Genomic DNA, 17,527 nt, shown 5'->3' with positions numbered 1-17,527 from the left:
TGAAGCCACCATTTATCCAAATTAGTTAATGCTCGGATTTTATTTTGATTCTTCAGTTTCTTTTCTGTAGTTTTGTAATATTTAAATTTTTGCGTTTTGAAACGCTTCATTTTTAGAAAAGAAGCTAATGCCTTAGATGCCACAGCCCAGGGGCCCTCCAATGCCATATTCTTAGTCATCAATATTATTGCCAACCTCATTGCATTTCTTACTTTTGCTGTTTTTCTAAACGGAATTATTTCTTTTATTTTGATTCTTCAATTTCTTTTCTGTAGTTTAGTCATATTTAAATTTTTATGTTTGGAAACACTTCATTTTTAGAAAAGAGGCTAATGCCTTAGATGCCACAGCCCAGGGGCCCTCCAATGCCATATTCTTAGTCATCAATATTATTGCCAACCTCATTGCATTTCTTACTTTTGCTGTTTTTCTAAACGGAATTATTTCTTTTATTTTGATTCTTCAATTTCTTTTCTGTAGTTTAGTCATATTTAAATTTTTATGTTTGGAAACACTTCATTTTTAGAAAAGAGGCTAATGTCTTAGATGCCGCAGCCCAGGGGGCCTCCAATGCCGTATTCTTAGTCATGAATATCATTGCCAACCTCATTGCATTTCTTGCTTTTGTTGCTTTTCTAAATGGAATCATTTCTTGGTTTGCTGGATTGGTTGGTGCACCTTACATTACTTTTGAGGTAAGGCTACTAATCTATACCAACCTCACTTCCTATTTACTCATATATATTTTTTGCAGTGCATAGAAAACGTCCTTTTCTCTTTAGGTACTTAAGGAAGCCAAAAGAAGAAAACCTGCTCACTTCATTTTTACTCATATATTGTTTGCAGTGCAAAGAAAACCTGCTTTTCTCTTGAAGAAAACCTAGTCACTTCCTTTTTACTCATATATTTTTTGCAGTACAAAATAAACGTCCTTTTCTCTTTAGGTGCTTAAAGAAGCAGGAAGAAGAAAACCTGCTGACTTGCATTTTACTCATACATTTTTGGTAGTGCATGGAAACCTGCTCACTTCCTTTTTTACTCACACATTTTTCGCAGTGCAAAGAAAACCTGCTTTTCTCTTTGGCTGCTTAAAGAAGCAGGAAGAAGGAAACCTGCTCACTTCCTTTTTTACTCATACATTTTTTGCAGTGCAAAGAAAACCTGCTCTTCTCTTTAGGTGCTTAAAGAAGCAGGAAGAAGGAAACCTGCTCACTTCCTTTTTTACTCATACATTTTTCGCAGTGCAAAGAAAACCTGCTTTTCTCTTTGGCTGCTTAAAGAAGCAGGAAGAAGGAAACCTGCCCACTTCCTTTTTTACTCATATATTTTTGCAGTGCAAAGAGAACCTGTTTTTCTCTTAAGATTTTTAAGATCTTTAAGATTTTTTTCGTCAATCTATTGTAGAGTTTCTCTTGGAGATTTTCTAGCACTTTGTGAACGACAGCAAATTGGCTTTATGGAGCTATAATATGAAGACCTGACATCGATCTCCTTTTTTTGTTATGGAAAAATAAAATATACACCATAAAATAGCATAATTTTCTATTCACTCGGAATTCTTGAATTTAATTTATACCATTGAAAAGAGCATACATTGTTGGTCAAGGAAATATTCCTTTATCTCCAGTAACCTCATCCTTCAGAGCGGTCGCAACCAAAAAACTTTATTCCTTTTTTTGGCTCTCCTGAAAAGTTACAAAAAGGGAATATGTCTTCCTTTTAATTATCACAGCCAAAATACATCTCAGCGGTTCTTAGTATGTTCACAAACACGTAACATCTTTTTTCGGCACAGTATATCTCGTTTGTGTCCATAACCTAGTCTACTATGTATTTTTAGTATAGTTCGTGCATTTTGAAAAATAATAATAAATTTTCTTTTGTCCTCTCAATAGATTTAAAAATGCTGGTACGTAAGAGTAAATAAATGGAAAAATATACGTAAAATCACACAAACTGATAAGGTTTAAGGAAGGCCATTGCTTAAACTGTAGGATTTATAATTGATACCAAGAGTCTATTTAGGGGTTCTATTAAAGAGGGGGCTTCAAACAATGAATGTCAAACAAGTAATAGAAACGGAAAGTAACTTTCTTAAGGTTTCTTTTATGCTTGTTGTTTCTTACTCAATGGTTTCTCATGTTTTGTGTTCCTATGTTAGACATAGTATCTCACAAGCAATATAAGCCTGAATTGGTTGGTTTTGTAGCATATTGACGTTGGGTACACGAAATACATCATATAAAGAGACTCTAAGAGTACGAGGTGGCATATTACGTTTTTGGCTCCTTTGCTTCAAGGTTGAACATAAGCTTGTACTCTCCTTATAAACTGGTTTCTCATGTTTTTTGTTCCTATTTTAAACGTAGGAAATCAGAAACACGAGATCCATGAAGTAAAAAAACCCAAAATGTCCAAGGTGGATTATTGGGTTTTTGGCTTCTGGGCTTCAAGGTTGAAAGTGAACTTTTACTCTTCCCAAAGTGGGTGTGGTGGCTTATTGAGTTTTTGGCTCTTGGGCTTAATGGTACAGCATAAGCTTAAACTCTGTTCCAGGAACTTTTCAGGGCTACAAAGAATAAAATACGCTTCCTTAACAATTCTATTTCAGTACCATGGAAAAGATTCTTTCAGCTTTGGCATGGCCCATTTAGAACAGTCGGGATGGGCAATACGAACTCGAAACGCTGCTTTGGGGCCTAAGCCCCGATGCAGGACAAACTTATTGGTTGAACAATCTATAAGCAGTCGTACTGAAATGAAATAAGGATTAACAACCTCAGTCAGTTCGAGATAATATAAAAATCGACGCCCTTGAGTTTTGACAGCCGTTGGTTGAATCTACCCTAATTTTCTACGACTGTGTGCTCGCACAAAAAGGATGTGTTCGTGGTATTCATCATGATAAATATGTCAGCTGATCGTTACTTGAGCATCAAGATAGGATGTCGATGGGATTGAAATGCTTTACAGCAGAAAAGTATGTAGCTTGTCGGAAACATTTTATCTAGCCTAAGGCTTATAAATTTTGGTTTTGTCTGAAATACGAACGCATTATCCAAGTTTCAAAAAATAATATGTAGATTCTTCAATTACATTAATGGGAAACATAGTAATGATTGAAACCCTTTTTAACACAATTTGCTAAAAAGGAGCGACCAATAAACATTTTCTCATTTCATAGTGGTTGATTTCAAAGGCTTTCATACCTGTTGCATGGTTACTTGGAGTTCATTGGTCAGAGTGCGAAATAGTTGGTCAATTAATTGCCATTAAGTCGATTGTCAACGAATTTGCTGCTTTTGGGCGCCTAGCTGAGTTTAAGAAAAATGGACTTATTTCGGTAAGGAATCTCTTATGCAAACTAGGTTATGCCCCAAATTTTGCTTAAAATTAATAATGACGGATTACCATTTTGGCTAAGAAAAGATTCTTTAAAAGTCTTTGAATATACTTATTTGCTGCAATATGCCTTGGATTCAAAGCAGGTTAATCTTTACGACAGGGGAATCGGAAATTTGTCAAAGTGGGTGGATATTGATGATTAAGAAATTTACAGTCTGAGGGCCAAATATCATATCTATACTCAGATAAATCCTACCTCCAATATGTGCAGGTATGGAAGATGCTAATTAAGAGAAGGATAGCAGATAACAAACTGTCATTTGGAAAAATTATAAAATGAATCTGGAACCTTTTTCTGTCATGTCCTTATAAAAAAACGTAATCATTTATCTTAAATTTCAAAATGGCTTATCTTCAGCAAATTAGTTGGTACAATTTTTTTTTCAATTTCTAGTATACATGTAAATATTACTTGTTTTCATTTTGTATGTGTTTCTCTTCAGGTTTCTAGCTTTTTACGGAGTTTCTATATGTTTCGTGTTTACCTTCATTAATCTATGTTGGATCTGCGTTTGACTTATAATATCGCAATATTTCTCTATCATTTTTATAATAGACATAATAGAGAATATTTATATTTCTCTTTATTTTTATCATGGGTCTTAGGTTTTTATCCTAGGCTAATTTAATGACATATTTTTTTTAATCTGCGAAAAAAAATATGGTGCTGCATGTAAGCATGTACCCAGGCTCTATTCCCTCTCTAAAAGATCTTGAAATGTCTCCTCTGTCCCAATTTAATGCATCTTTTTGAAAAGTTTATTCTAAAAAAAGAAAAGAAAATTTGATGTCATCTGAAAAACCGTATTGCATTGAATGTGAAGTTTTCAAAACGCCATCTATAGAGTTTTTCTAGCATGTGCTACAATTAAACAATTATATGAAAAAATATTGCCTATGGGAATTCATAAACTTGAACAATAGATTATATAGAAGTTGCTGCTTTGGCAATTTACAAAATTTTAGCTTTCAAAGAAATAAGTCATGGTGAAGATCGGTGACGTAAGAAACATAGTGAGAAATTTGTTAAGAAAAAAAAGGCACCGTATCGAAAATAATCCAATTCTTCGATTATGGTTAATACAATTATGTGATTTGCACACTTGTACCACACTTTACTCAAGTTGTATGAAAATATGCGATGCATAAATTACTATCAATTGCTTTCGTTATTCTTCAGCTGTAAATCCTGGTACGCTGGAAAACGGTCTCCTGCGTGCATTCTAACAATTACGGTTGACCATTTTCTTATGCAAAAAAAAAAAAAAAATCGATGCAACCTCAGGGTTGTTGAATAATAATATTTGTCACTTTTCCAAAATCACAGGAAAATAAAAAAAAAACAATGTCAGCTAAGTATTTGACACAAGTAAAATAATTACAGATTTAGCTCAGTTGTGGCTATTCAAAAAGATGCAACGTTTATCGAAGAAGATAAAGCACAAAAATGGTTTTTACTGGTTTTTAGCCATGACTAGTAGATATTTATACAAAAACTTTCTTGTAGACATTCAGGATTTTGCAAGATAAGTTTATGTCTAAAGCAACGATTTCTAGCATTTATCTAGTTGAAAAAAATATACATAAAACTTCATGGGGAAACCTTAACCGTTAAGCATTTTAGGAAATTAAAGGTGCTTTAACTGATTGAACCAACAGGTAGGGTGGGCTGAGCTTAAGGAGATGGGCTATAAATCCGGCTTTGATAAACGTGTCACATAACCTCTTTTCTATTAAAATGACCTAGCTTTTAGTCTTTAAACGTAGCAATAGCTAAATGACGTTTTCGTTTCAGCCAAGAGCCGAAGCCATTGTCACTTATGCTCTTTGTGGTTTTGCCAATCCTGGGTCAATTGGTGCCCAGATAGCTGCTTTATCATCTCTATCGCCATCTCGTGCTTCTGACTTGGCATCTATTGCATTTAGGGCATTTATTGCAGGAACAACTGCGTCCTTTCTAAATGCATGTATTGCCGGTAAGTAAACCTCATAAACTTTCCTAAGTTGATAAACTTCGGTAAGTAAACTTTCTAGAAGATTTTATCCAAAGAATACTCCGGAAAAGCTCCGGAAAAGCTCCATTTAATAATCTGCAAGAAGTTTAAGGGTTTATGTGGCTTCAGTGGCACCTTTTGACAGGGAAGAGAGGGAATGTTAACCTCTATCCTTTAGATTTTTGCCCCCTCCCCTTAGAACGGGCACCTAAATCTATTCCACCAAGCAAGTAGTTCTCACTGTGCATTCAGTAGGTTTTAAATCCTGAGCATAAATTTGACCATAAACACTTTGATATATGTACAGCAAACTAGTTACTTATTCTAAAATGGTATGACTATAACCCTGTTTGAATCATTAGGATCAATGCAAGGCAAAGTCAGAAAAGTCTATTCGCTAAATTTAAGTTAGAATCATGGTATTTTTTTTCGATAAAGAAATCCGAAATTTTATCCTAAAGCATCCAATTAAAAGTGAATATATTTCTTCGGATGAAAAAGTCTTCCAACAGGTTCTGAGTATGACACTTTACTGCAGATTTATTTCAGAAATTTTTTTTCCTCGGAGATAAAAATGATTGTCAAACAGTGTTTGCCACAACCTACTAGTAACTAGCACGTTAAGTTACTAATATGTCAATAATTGAACTTATAAAGGCACTAATACATTAGTATCACCATGAGAAACTGATTCATATTGAAAATACGAAAAAAACTCTCCAAAATTGCTGGAAGAAATTATTAGCAATATTTACTTCCAGGAAAAATTTCCTTTTTTGAATTTCTAAAGTATTTAAGGCTCAAACATTTAGAAAAGAAAGTAGTTAAATACTTTTAAACTAACTTTTAAAAAAAGGATTTATATTCCTTTTATAACATTTAAATAGACATTTAAACGGAAGTATTTAAATGCTTTTTTATTCACAAGGCCCACACAATGATCAATTTAATATAAATATGGCTTTTGTTGAGTCTATACATTGTAAAAATCTTCTTGTTAAATCCACAATGTGTGTTCTTAATACACTTTCCTTTATATTGTCTTATTACACATCTATTAATAGACCTTTCTCACTACATACTCTTAATATACTGGGTTCTTAATACACTTTGTGCATGGGTGGCAATGAGTTGGGGGCAATTGCCTCTCTGGAATTTTCGTCCTTGCTAAATTCTGAAAAATAAATTCCTTTGGTATTTTATTGAAAAAAAAACAACCTTTTTTGGCGTATTTTCATCTGAAAAATAAGAAAAGCTTCTCAGATTTTGAAAAATATATGCCCTCCCTGTGTAATTCACGCATAAGTGCTCCTGAATCTGCTAGTTTTCATGTGCTTAATATACTTTGTGTTTCCCTTAGATGTTAAATACTGTTTATTGCTCTCAAATGCTTTTAATATTGAGCTTGAAAGGGTGACAGAACCCTTTTGTTGATTTATATCCATCACACAGGTTTCATTCAGTAATCATAAAAGTCCCATAAAAGTATAATAATATTAATTTTAATTACTAATCATGCAAAAATTGTAAAGTTCTGTTTATGAGGAATCTGGATTTTGTTTCTTGGTCATTCTCTTCAGCTTTAGGAGACACCGCATCTCTTTCATATTAGTATTAAAGGAGACTAAAATAGACTTCTACAATTTATAAGTTAAATGAGACTTAGTTAAATGAAACTTTGATATAAGACTTTTATAACAAATTTCCAGCACTGAGAATTCCAGTGATCCAGTTTCAGAGCTTTCTGTGTGCCGTACAATTCAGCCGGCAGCCCGCTCGTATTGTGAATGCAAACTGATCACTCTACTGTTCATAATAGTAAATGATTTGCCTGTATTGGATCTCTAGAGCTTAATTTTTGAATGAGACAAACAGCCATACAAAACATACCTTTTTCATAAGAGAACAATTCCCCCCTCGAACTGAAATCCCTTATAGCTTCTTACATTAGGGGTCGTATCCGGCATCTTCAAACTTACAAAACTTGCTTGTTTCAAGCTTATCCACAACTGTGTGCTGAACTGCATTCACAGAAAAGAACAGTAAGGTCATGTTAATTCAATCACATTTTGATCCTCCTGATCTAAATTGTCCTGTTGACGCTTCCCCCTCTCTTGAGAACATATTGACAAATAATTTTGGTAATTATCTTATTCATATGAAAATGTCAAATTACGACCTTAGATGGTACTGGAACGGGTTGGCTAAAGCGACTTTTGTTATATCATTTTTGTGTTGTTTTATATATTTTATTCTTATTTTATTATTCCATTGTTGCTTACACTCAACATTCATGTTTTTGATTTTTATGGCAAAAAAACAAAAGAAAAAAAGAGATGAATAGGAGCGATCCTTAAGATTACAGGAAACAATTTTTGCAACACTACTAACTTCAAACCTAAGCCACAATCATATGTGTTATACCGAAGCAAAGTCACAGTAATAAAAACAAACAATGTAATTTACGCAGGTCTTCTTGCTTAGACACTTAAAAAGGCTATTGGGGGGAAGACTTTAAGCTGTTTTTCTCACTCTCCTTTGAACTTAGGAAAACACGAACCACTTTAAGGACATTTACACTATCCTTTAGATTTTAAGGTTTTAGGTATAATGATAGTACGCTAAAACATTTCTTTCAGTGGCTAGGTACTAAGCCTCCATCTCCATCGTCTTTGCGCAAAAACAAAAAATGACTAACAACTATGTTTCAGTAAACTAACAGAAAACTGCCTCTAAAAAGTAACATTTTCTAGCAGCTGTAAATGCCTTTGAAACTTTTTTTGATGAATTCAGGAAGTGAAACTAGCAGTCAAATAAGTGGTTGCAAGTTCTAAATAATAGGTTGCAATAGATCAAAGAATTTGCAACTTCTTTTTTTCTTTAGAAATTATTGTAAAACAAATTTTCCATAACCAGTTCGTATTCTAATTTTGTAGAGAATAGTAGAAAAATAGAAAAAAAGTATATTTTCGCTATCTGAGAGAAATAAACCTGGCTTGGGATACTTCTCTCTTTTGTTGAATTTTACAACTAGCCCATTACTGAAAAATTTGATTGCTTGAGTTATTTTATGCTAAAAGTTATCAACATCATGGCTGTTGAAAGAGTATTGAGAGCCGTATATATTAGATTTCTACATTCTGCTGGCTATTTATGGACTTTTTGCTCCTAAGGCGGAATCGTGCTTTGTTTTGCTTTCTATTTTTTGTTTTCAGTAAAACACTAGTCTTTAGAATCATAAAAATATAGCAACATTTCCAGAGGCGGTTTCTTTGAGCTAGTTTTGTAGATACATCTTGCATAATCTAAAAAGTATTTTTTTTTTGTCTCTTATATTTCACCTTAGCTCTTTGCTTCCATCAGAAAACTTTTTTTTTAACGATATATTCATCAAAGGCAGAATCTAAGCCAAACTTGGAAAATGCCTTTTTTCAAAGTTAAGAAACATGCAGGCTACTCGCATAATTTTTAAAGTCTTTACGATATGGAAAGAGGTCGAATTCGGGTTTTGAAAACACCTTTTCGACACTTAATTTCATCACAGACTTGTTACATTTTCAATCACCTAGATCTGCAACTTGTTAAGATCTCGAAAAGCCACATTCTTTTCCACTTTTGCCGTAACTGAATTTCACTCTATGGCATAATTGCTAGCACTTAAAATACCTTTACCGAGTCTCTGGTTATTATAAAATAAGTTCTTCGAGATTTGAGTACTTACAGTAGCATTTCAAAACAAGCTTACTTCGTCTCCTCAATCTTTTTTTTTTATAGGTGCACTTACAACGGCTCCTGGACCAGACTTACCTGTAGAAAACATAACTTCCATCTTTTATTGATTTTCTTTAGATAAATAAGTTTGTTTTGTTTTCTCGGTTTATTATCGTTTTAACGGTTAGTATAATCCAATGTTCAGCACTCAATGGCACTAAAATAGCACTAAATGTACATTGTGTATATAACGTGTAAAAAGTACACAAAAAACATTTTGTATTGTTTGGGAAGCATGGAAGTAGTCACGATTTTCTTAGGGATGAGATGACAATGTAAAGATATTTCTTAGATGGAGCGGAAAGAAAAAATGAAGGTCTCCCCTCGCTGTTTTTGGGGCAATTCTGTCACTTCTGACATATATTTCACGTGTCGATATGGGCTTACAAAAAAAATTAAAAAATGCATAAAAAAATTGTTTATATACTTTTTTGTTACATTTTTACGGATCTGACCAACATTTTGTTAGGTTACGGGTTTAAAACTGCTAATTCCCCGTCTATACATCATTCAATGGGGTGTATCCTGATCAAGGTAGTCATGCCGGACTGTGTTTTGAAGAATTGTTCTCAAAAGCTTTTCAAACAGTTCATGGTAACAAATTGTGAGTCGGGAGCGATTCGGCTCAATAGTAACTGAAACTCTGAAAAACAGAGTCTTGATAACAATAAATACATAAAAAGAATTGAAGTTCGATGCTTATTCAAAATATGTAAAATTCATCAATTTTAATGGTACCCATAAAAAGTTACGAGCCTGAAACTATTTGCTTAATTTTTGAAAAGGGGGAAAACATTCCAAAATATCAAGTTATCTTAATAAAAATCACGCCGACAGATTCAGCATACAAGAGCTGTAGGAGTTTCAAGGTCCTATGTACAAAAATGTGGAATTTTGCATTTTTGTCATTTGTCAATTAGTTCGTGGTAACGAACTGTAAGTAAGGAACGTTTCATTGGTTTCAAGATTTTCATTCTAGCTTTAAAACGGAAAAATACTTGGTTATCAGCTTCAACTCAATCATAACTAAAATGAAATCTATAAATCCTCCCAGAATTTATTTCCAATACAAGGGCCAAAACTATTATTATGCAAAAAGTTTTGATAAAAAGAAGCTAAACCAATCATTATGGTCTCTTGATTCCAGTATTTCTTTCGTCGTGTTATTTTCTACATCTGTCATATTTATTACTTGGCTAGTATCAATAACTTCTTCAGCAAACCTTTTTTCTTCAGGATTTTCTTCAAATTTTGGCTCTATTTTGTCAGTGAATTCTCCTGTAAAAACTATTGCAACTGCTCCTTCATCTTGTTTAGCAAGACTGTCTTCAGCCTTACTTTCTTCAGTTTTGCCGCTACTGTTTTTGACGATTGTTTTTGTATCAGATAAGTTTAAGTCCCTCATGTGATTATAAATTGCTCTTACCACATCCATTTGTTTTTCAACTAGTAATTTCAGATTATTAGTTTCTTGTTTACATTTTTCTCTTAATTCATTTGTCGCATTGAAACTTATCTTTAATTCATCCTCTAGCAGACTGTTCTTTTCTTCTACAACAACTAATTTAGCCGCAATTTCCGTCACATTCATTTCTGCATCTTCTGTTGGAAAGACAACCATATCGTGTCTGATTTGAGCCTGAACTTGAGACCTCAATTCATCTAATTCTGCTGTGAGAAGCTCGTTTTGATTTTCAAAAGCTTTATTCATTATTTGTGCTCTACGAAGGTTGCGTTTACACTGCTTTAGGAGGTTGTTGTCTGAGCGTTCAATTCTGGGGTCATTTTCATGTCTTCTGGTGTTCAAATTGGAGTTACAATCTAAAATAGTTGCACGCTTAGAAATAATATTTTAAGAGTTTTGGAGGTTGTTAAATATAAAAATGGAAGAAGATTGACGGCCCCAGAGCCACACGCCTAGAGCCACAAACACCTAGAGCCACTCTCGACTCGTTTGTTCAATCTTTAGGTGTTGTTTCTATGGTTCTTCTATTAAATTCAGTATGCCTTAATCCATAACAAAGACGTTTGCTCAAATATTTCCAGGGGGATGGGTAAAAATAAAAAGGGAATAATTTGAATGTATTCAGAAGTTTGGGAAAATTTATCATTTACTGGGTCCAGACATCAAGCCCCTTCTGAAACGTGTCCGGTCATTTTACAAGATTCCTGTAATATATTTTAAAGCTGATTGGCCAAAAGTACCCTCTCTCCAAAATAAACTCCTCTCCCGAAAAAAAAAACAACAATAAACAGTCTATGCATCTTTCTGATTAACAAGGTCTTATAATCTGACGGAAAAATATTTTTTATCACTCTATTATTTTGATTTCTCTTCATTGAATGGCGAATGGGCCGGCGAAAAAAAAACACCATTAAAATGATGTGACAAGAGTATGAAATGTAAATTTGTTTATATTGAGAAAATTCATGTCCTTAGACGCATCAATTTTCTTGACAAATCATAAATCTTTTTAGTTAACAATCCATAATACTTAGTTTATAAATATTATTGTTGCTTTGGTATGACTTTTAGATGGAAATTCTAGGGTTGAGGCAGCGGCATTGAAGAATTTTGACAACAAAAAAATGATTGAATAACCGTTCGTCTTGCTTTTCATTATTCAGTAGCCGCTCGTCTAGCAATATTTGTGTACATATTTATGTACTTATGAATTTTTCTCGAAAACGCCTCTATAATTTTTTGATAAATTATTATCTTGAGATATTTTCGTATAAAAACGATCTAGATAGGTTAGATATCTAAGAAAATTCAAAAAGAGCCTTAATTTTAAGTTTTGCATATGACATCATGTACTATATTAGTATATCATATGAGCAATTCTCACTATATAAGCAATTCATCATATAAGCATTTTCTTCTATGACGTCATGCATAGCATAAAAAATATTGTTGATTTTCCAAGAATCAGTTATTTATATAATATAATGTCTATTGGAAGGCCCAAAAACAAAAATTTGCAGTTGCAGTTACTATAAATAATGATTCTTTGGAACCAACACCGGAACTATCAAACGTAGATAACTTCGAAGACCACACTGCCTTTCCATGACGAAAGTAAAACTGTTCAAAATAGAGATGATACCTTTTTATTGACAGTGAAAAGATATAAAATTTTTTAACTGGGTATGTCGAACACATATACTACAGTAAAAACTATTTTACTGCTGATGATGAACACTGTATATGTGTTCGAAATATCCAGTTAAAAAAATTTATATCTATTCACTGTCAATAAAAAGGTATCATCCCTATTTTAAACTGTTTTACTTTTGAACTATCAAACGTGATAAGGTAAAAATCGACAATGATGACCATCAGTTGCGATAACACCAATACGGGCAGCTAAAGCAAAGGTCATTGCTAAATTGTCTGAAGTCATCAAAATCCAAAAACGTGTCAAAAATGAAAAATAAAGAGAAATGACGCGGGCGGTTAGAAGATAAGCGAAAACGACAATAAGAGCTTTTCAAAAATGAAAATGAGGAAAAGACACACGCAGTCAGAAGACATGCGTCACCGAGCAAGTGAGCGAGTCAAAAATGAATATAAAGAGTAAAGCTACACGCGGTTAGAACAAATGCGCTAGATGGTTTTCAGAGAAATTGCCGTATATCAAACAGTAGGCTTTACGAAAATGTGGTTCAATTCTACTTTCTAGGACTATAGTGAAAGAAAGTTAAGATGACTCGGGCACGTTCTGCGGATAAAGGATGACAGATTGTCGAATATTGTCCTTTTTGGACATCTGTCTAGGGATTAAAGGAAAGCAGATCATCCTCGTCTGGGGTGGGAGGATGTCCAAAGAAAGATTTAAAGGAAATAGAAACTTCCTCGGAGGGTGCAAGAGACGGAGGCATTCAATAGATTGGGATGGAGAAGGAGCGTACGTAGCTATGTTGGCCTCAGGTGGCTTGGTGTTGTGGTGAGTTATATCTTATATATATAAAAATAAGTTGTCTGTCTGTGGATGGATGGATGGATGTGTCAGGTGACGTCACCTGAAAAAACTGGATTAGGTGACGTCAAAACTGAAAAAACTAAAAAAAGGCAAAAACTACAAAAAAAACTAAAAACTAATAAAAAAAATAAAAAAGCTAAAAAACTAAAAAAACTATAAAGGTAAAAACCAATAAAAAACTAAAAAAAAAACTGAAAAAACTAAAAAAAGGCAAAAACTACAAAAAAAAACTAAAAACTAATAAAAAAAGTAAAAAAGCTAAAAAACTAAAAAAACTAAAAAAACTAAAAAAAGGTAAAAAACTAAAAAAAATAAAAAATAAAAAAAAACTAAAAAAAAGGAAAAAACTGAAAAATAAGCTAAAATAAAGGTAAAAACCAATAAAAAACTAAAAAAAAACTGAAAAAACTAAAAAAAGGCAAAAACTACAAAAAAACTAAAAACTAATAAAAAAAGGAAAAAACTGAAAAATAAGCTAACATAAAGGTAAAAACCAATAAAAAACTAAAAAGAAAAAAAGGAAAAAACTAAAAAAAATTTTCATCTAAAAAACTAAAAAAAACTAAAAAAGGTAAAAACTAAAAGAACTAAAAAAGAAAAAAATAAATGACGACACTCAAAGAGAAAGCGACCAGGACAAAAGGAATGTTCGATTAGCAATCAACAAAGCACCGGGACATAGGGAGTATAAATGACGACCAGGACATAAGTAAAAAAAAAAATTAACAAAACTAAAAAGAAGGTAAAAACTACAAAAAAACTAAAAAGAAAAAAAAACTAAAAACTAATAAAAAAACTAAAAAATCTAAAAATCTAAATAAACTAAAAAAGAAAAAAAAAGGAAAAAAATACCGGGATACAAATGACGACCGGGACACAGGGAATATAAATGACGACCGGGCCACAGGGACACAACTACAACGGGGACACCGGAGGAAACAGGGGGATGTAAATGACGACCGGGACACCGGGACAGGGAATGGTCGATTAGCAATCACCATCAACAAAGCTCAAGGGCAATCATTAGAATCATGAGGTATAGATCTGAATACAGATTGTTTTCCCATGGACCATTATATGTTGCATGTTCAAGAGTCGGTAAACCTGACAATCTATTTATATGCAAAGACAATGGGACAGCAAAGAATGTTGTATATTCGCAAGTTTTACGTAGTTAAAACCATATATATATATATATCTATCTATATTCACAGGTGGGACATAGGGACACAACTACAATGGCGCGTAACTATTATGGCGCGTAACGACTTACGCGCGCGGGGGGGCTTGGGGGGGGCGCGAAGCGCCCCCACCAACTAGGTGTTGGGGTGGCGCGAAGCGCCACCCCAACAGCTAGTATATATATATATATAGGTCTTGCATATCCGCCAGGTCTTGGGAACGGCTCGGGATGAAATTGAAACTTTAGGGTATTGTTGGGAAAAGGAAGGGAGAGTGTATAAATACCCTAGGCTCTATTGAATTTGATATTTACAAAAGAGGACCTGTTGAAAGAGGACTGAATCAAATTAATTTGGCCCCTGTCTCATAAATAGTCTACTTTGCAGCTTTAAAGAACTCACTTGCAAAGGATGTACTTAAAAAAAAAAAAAAATACAAAACTAAGAATACACACCTGCCAAGGATGAGATGCAAATAGCTAGAAAAAGAATGCACAGTAAATTGCTTGTTCTCTTATACATTTTGAAGCTAGTTGTCGGTAACTACGACTAGAAAATTCCAAGCTGCGTACCAGCCTAATTTTTGATTGGGCTAGCAAGTTCGAAAAATTTGCATTTAATTCTCAAGGCACGTTCCATTGACAAAGCATGAATCTAATTCGCAGAAAATACACATTAAATTTAAAGCTCATTAACTTATTTTCAAACCTTTTATAGTCGAATATCCCAGTAATAGAATTAGTCATTATCATCATCATCGTCATCAACCTTGGGGAAAGTCTTCCGAAGGCCAATATTTGAGACAGGAATTATTTCGTATTTTTTCTATATTAAAGCCTGAGCGTTCACTTTTTTTGCTATCAGTTAAAAAATAATCCTACGGAAGTAAATTTAAAACGAAAACCATTCACTTTTTCACAGATTATGAAAGATATATCTGCAAAAATAGCTCAAATGAACTAACTCGTAATAAATCACTACACTTTCAAAATTAAAAAAAAAACCAGTACTTTTCTGAAAATATGAGACCGATTCAAAAGGCCAGAATGTTCTTTTAAGAGAAAAAAAAATGCATAAGAAACATGTAAAAATGAAACTAATTTACAGGGCTCTCAATTGCTCTTCACCAGCCATGATATTGAGAGCAAAAAATATAAGACTAATTTACACGGCTCTCAATTCTTCTTCACCGGCCATGATATTGAGAGCAAACAATATAAGACTAATTTATACCGCTCTCAATTGTTCTTCACCGGCCATGATATTGTGAGCCAAAAATATAAGACTAATTTACACGGCTCTCAATTGCTCTCGGCCATGATATTGAGAGCAAAAAACATAAGACTAATTTACACGGCTCTAAATTGTTCTTCGCCGGCCAGGATATTGAGAGCAAAAAATATAAGACTAATTTACGCGGCTCTCAATTGTTCTTCACCGGCCATGATATTGAGAACAAAATATATAAGACTAATTTACACAGCTCTCAATTGCTCTTCACCGGCCATGATATTGAGAGCAAAAAATATAAGACTAATTTACGCGGCTCTCAATTTTTCTTCACTGGCCATAATATTGAGAGTATAAAATATAAGAATAATTTACACAGCTCTCAATTGCTCTTCACCGGCCATGATATTGAGAGCAAACAATATGAGACTAATTTACACGGCTCTCAATTGCTCTTTACCGGCCTTGATATTGAGAGCCAAAAATATAAGACTAATTTACACGGCTCTCAATTGCTCTTCACCAGCCATGATATTGAGAGCTTTTAGTATACAATTACATGATTCTCCAAAAAACTCAAGCAATCTCAGTTTTCAGTTAAGCACTAGTTTTTGAAATTCTACTAATATAGGTAATTATTGCGAATCAGATTATTTAAGCTAGTTTTGCAGATATATCTTACACAATCTACGAAAATATGCATTTTGTTCGTTTAAGTTTCATCTTCGCTCTTTACTTCCATGTATAAACATATTTTTAAGTTGTTTTTGTTATACACAATAAACCTTACAAAAGGACCTATGTCTTACTCAGGCGATGAACTAAAAAGTTAACATGAGTTTTACTGAAATAGGGCATTGAATATAGCTTTTACTTCCTACCTTCCGTAAACTTTTTTCTCTAACCAGTTTTATCCTTTTTTTCTTTCCTTGTTTTTGCTGCTATTTTAAGTTGGATTCTGAAGTACGGACTCGGCCAATCTAGGATTGTGATAGTCCATATTTTAGAAAAAAACTTCATCTTAAACTTTCCCACAAAACAGGCTCATTTGAAAGCTTTAGCTTAAAAGAGCTCTGAAATAGTATCTTATGAACCTTCAGTACCCCGCTAGCGGTACAGAAATGAAAAAGAAAGAAATAAACACGTTTAGCATATACATATGAGCTTGAAGCTCTTTTTCGAAATATCTCAAAACTGCTTTGGTAATTAAGTTTTACTGTTAAGATAAACGTAAGTAATACTTTAATTAACTTTGTGCAAAGATAAATCAAGTTTAAATAAACTTTCTGTATGAGGAAGTTTTTCTTTCTTCAAAATACTATTTTTAGTTCTCATATGCTAAAGGGGTTGGGAGGCGATAATACAAAAGGAAAGGGTCTTCAACATCTGGTAAAGGGATTTTGACCATGGACACCGTAATGGAATCTTTGTTATTCTTCCCGAGGCTTCTACTCCAGAAATAACATCAAGTGTTAGTTTTGGGGCCATGTGACACTTAAAGATTGCTTTGTCACAATGAATTTATAAAACGCATCTGTATATGAGCAGTAGCTTTGAAACAGACCATTAAACATCTCACTACGATCCTCCAGTAGCCTGATGGTTCTGCTGAGAAAAAAAAGAAGAAGGCAACATAAGTAGTGATGCCTTTTTGGATTTTAACCGCTCCATAAGGGGTGTACTGTTGGAGCTATTATCCCCTTAAGATTTTATTACGTACACTTGTATGTCAAGTAATACTATAGAGCACCTCATTGTTACTTAATAAGGGATTGTTTACTTATGGTAAGGATGACGCATTCTTACGTTACTTGTTAGAGGTCAGGGCCCACCACCAGTCAAGTTAGGGGCTAGTTGTGCTTGAAGACGACAAACAAGTGGGTGTTACATAAGACGGCTCACACTTTAGTGTAACACAATGGCGGCAACACATGGGTGTTACGTATTGGTTACGGACACGTGG

General features: G+C 33.6%; 2 protein-coding genes across 5 annotated transcripts in view; one reads left to right on the top strand and one right to left on the bottom strand.

Annotated features, from left to right (window-relative positions):
* The window catches only part of LOC136030451 (sodium/nucleoside cotransporter 1-like), a 91,027-nt gene extending 81,757 nt beyond the window's left edge, over positions 1–9,270 (top strand). For all 4 annotated transcript variants that reach the window (XM_065709444.1, XM_065709446.1, XM_065709445.1 and 1 more), the window contains 4 exons: positions 527–695; positions 3,185–3,343; positions 5,201–5,381; positions 9,174–9,270. In XM_065709444.1, the coding sequence (XP_065565516.1) occupies positions 527–695; positions 3,185–3,343; positions 5,201–5,381; positions 9,174–9,238 (574 nt within the window). In that variant the 3' untranslated portion in view covers positions 9,239–9,270. The remainder of the gene's footprint in view (positions 1–526; positions 696–3,184; positions 3,344–5,200; positions 5,382–9,173) is intronic.
* Positions 9,271–10,213: 943 nt separating this feature from the next.
* LOC136030453 (uncharacterized) lies at positions 10,214–14,923 on the bottom strand. The gene is made up of 2 exons (XM_065709457.1): positions 14,790–14,923; positions 10,214–10,991 (listed from the first exon to the last, which is right to left on the bottom strand). The coding sequence occupies exons 1-2, from the start codon at positions 14,854–14,856 to the stop codon at positions 10,258–10,260; spliced, it is 801 nt and encodes a 266-aa protein (XP_065565529.1). The 5' UTR covers positions 14,857–14,923; the 3' UTR covers positions 10,214–10,257.
* Positions 14,924–17,527: the final 2,604 nt, after the last annotated feature.

This window comes from Artemia franciscana, chromosome 8 (assembly GCF_032884065.1).
Source record: "Artemia franciscana chromosome 8, ASM3288406v1, whole genome shotgun sequence".
NCBI lineage: Eukaryota > Metazoa > Arthropoda > Branchiopoda > Anostraca > Artemiidae > Artemia > Artemia franciscana.
The sequence above is the reverse complement of the archived record's forward strand: the minus strand, read 5'-3'. Positions and strand labels throughout refer to the sequence as shown.

Coding starts and splice junctions, on each gene's coding strand:
- LOC136030453 (XM_065709457.1), bottom strand. CDS start 14,856: ATGTATAAGAGAACAAGCAATTTACTGTGCATTCTTTTTCTAGCTATT. Junction 10,992..14,789: donor TTGCATCTCATCCTTGGCAG/GTGTGTATTCTT, acceptor CAACTATTTTAG/ATTGTAACTCCAATTTGAAC.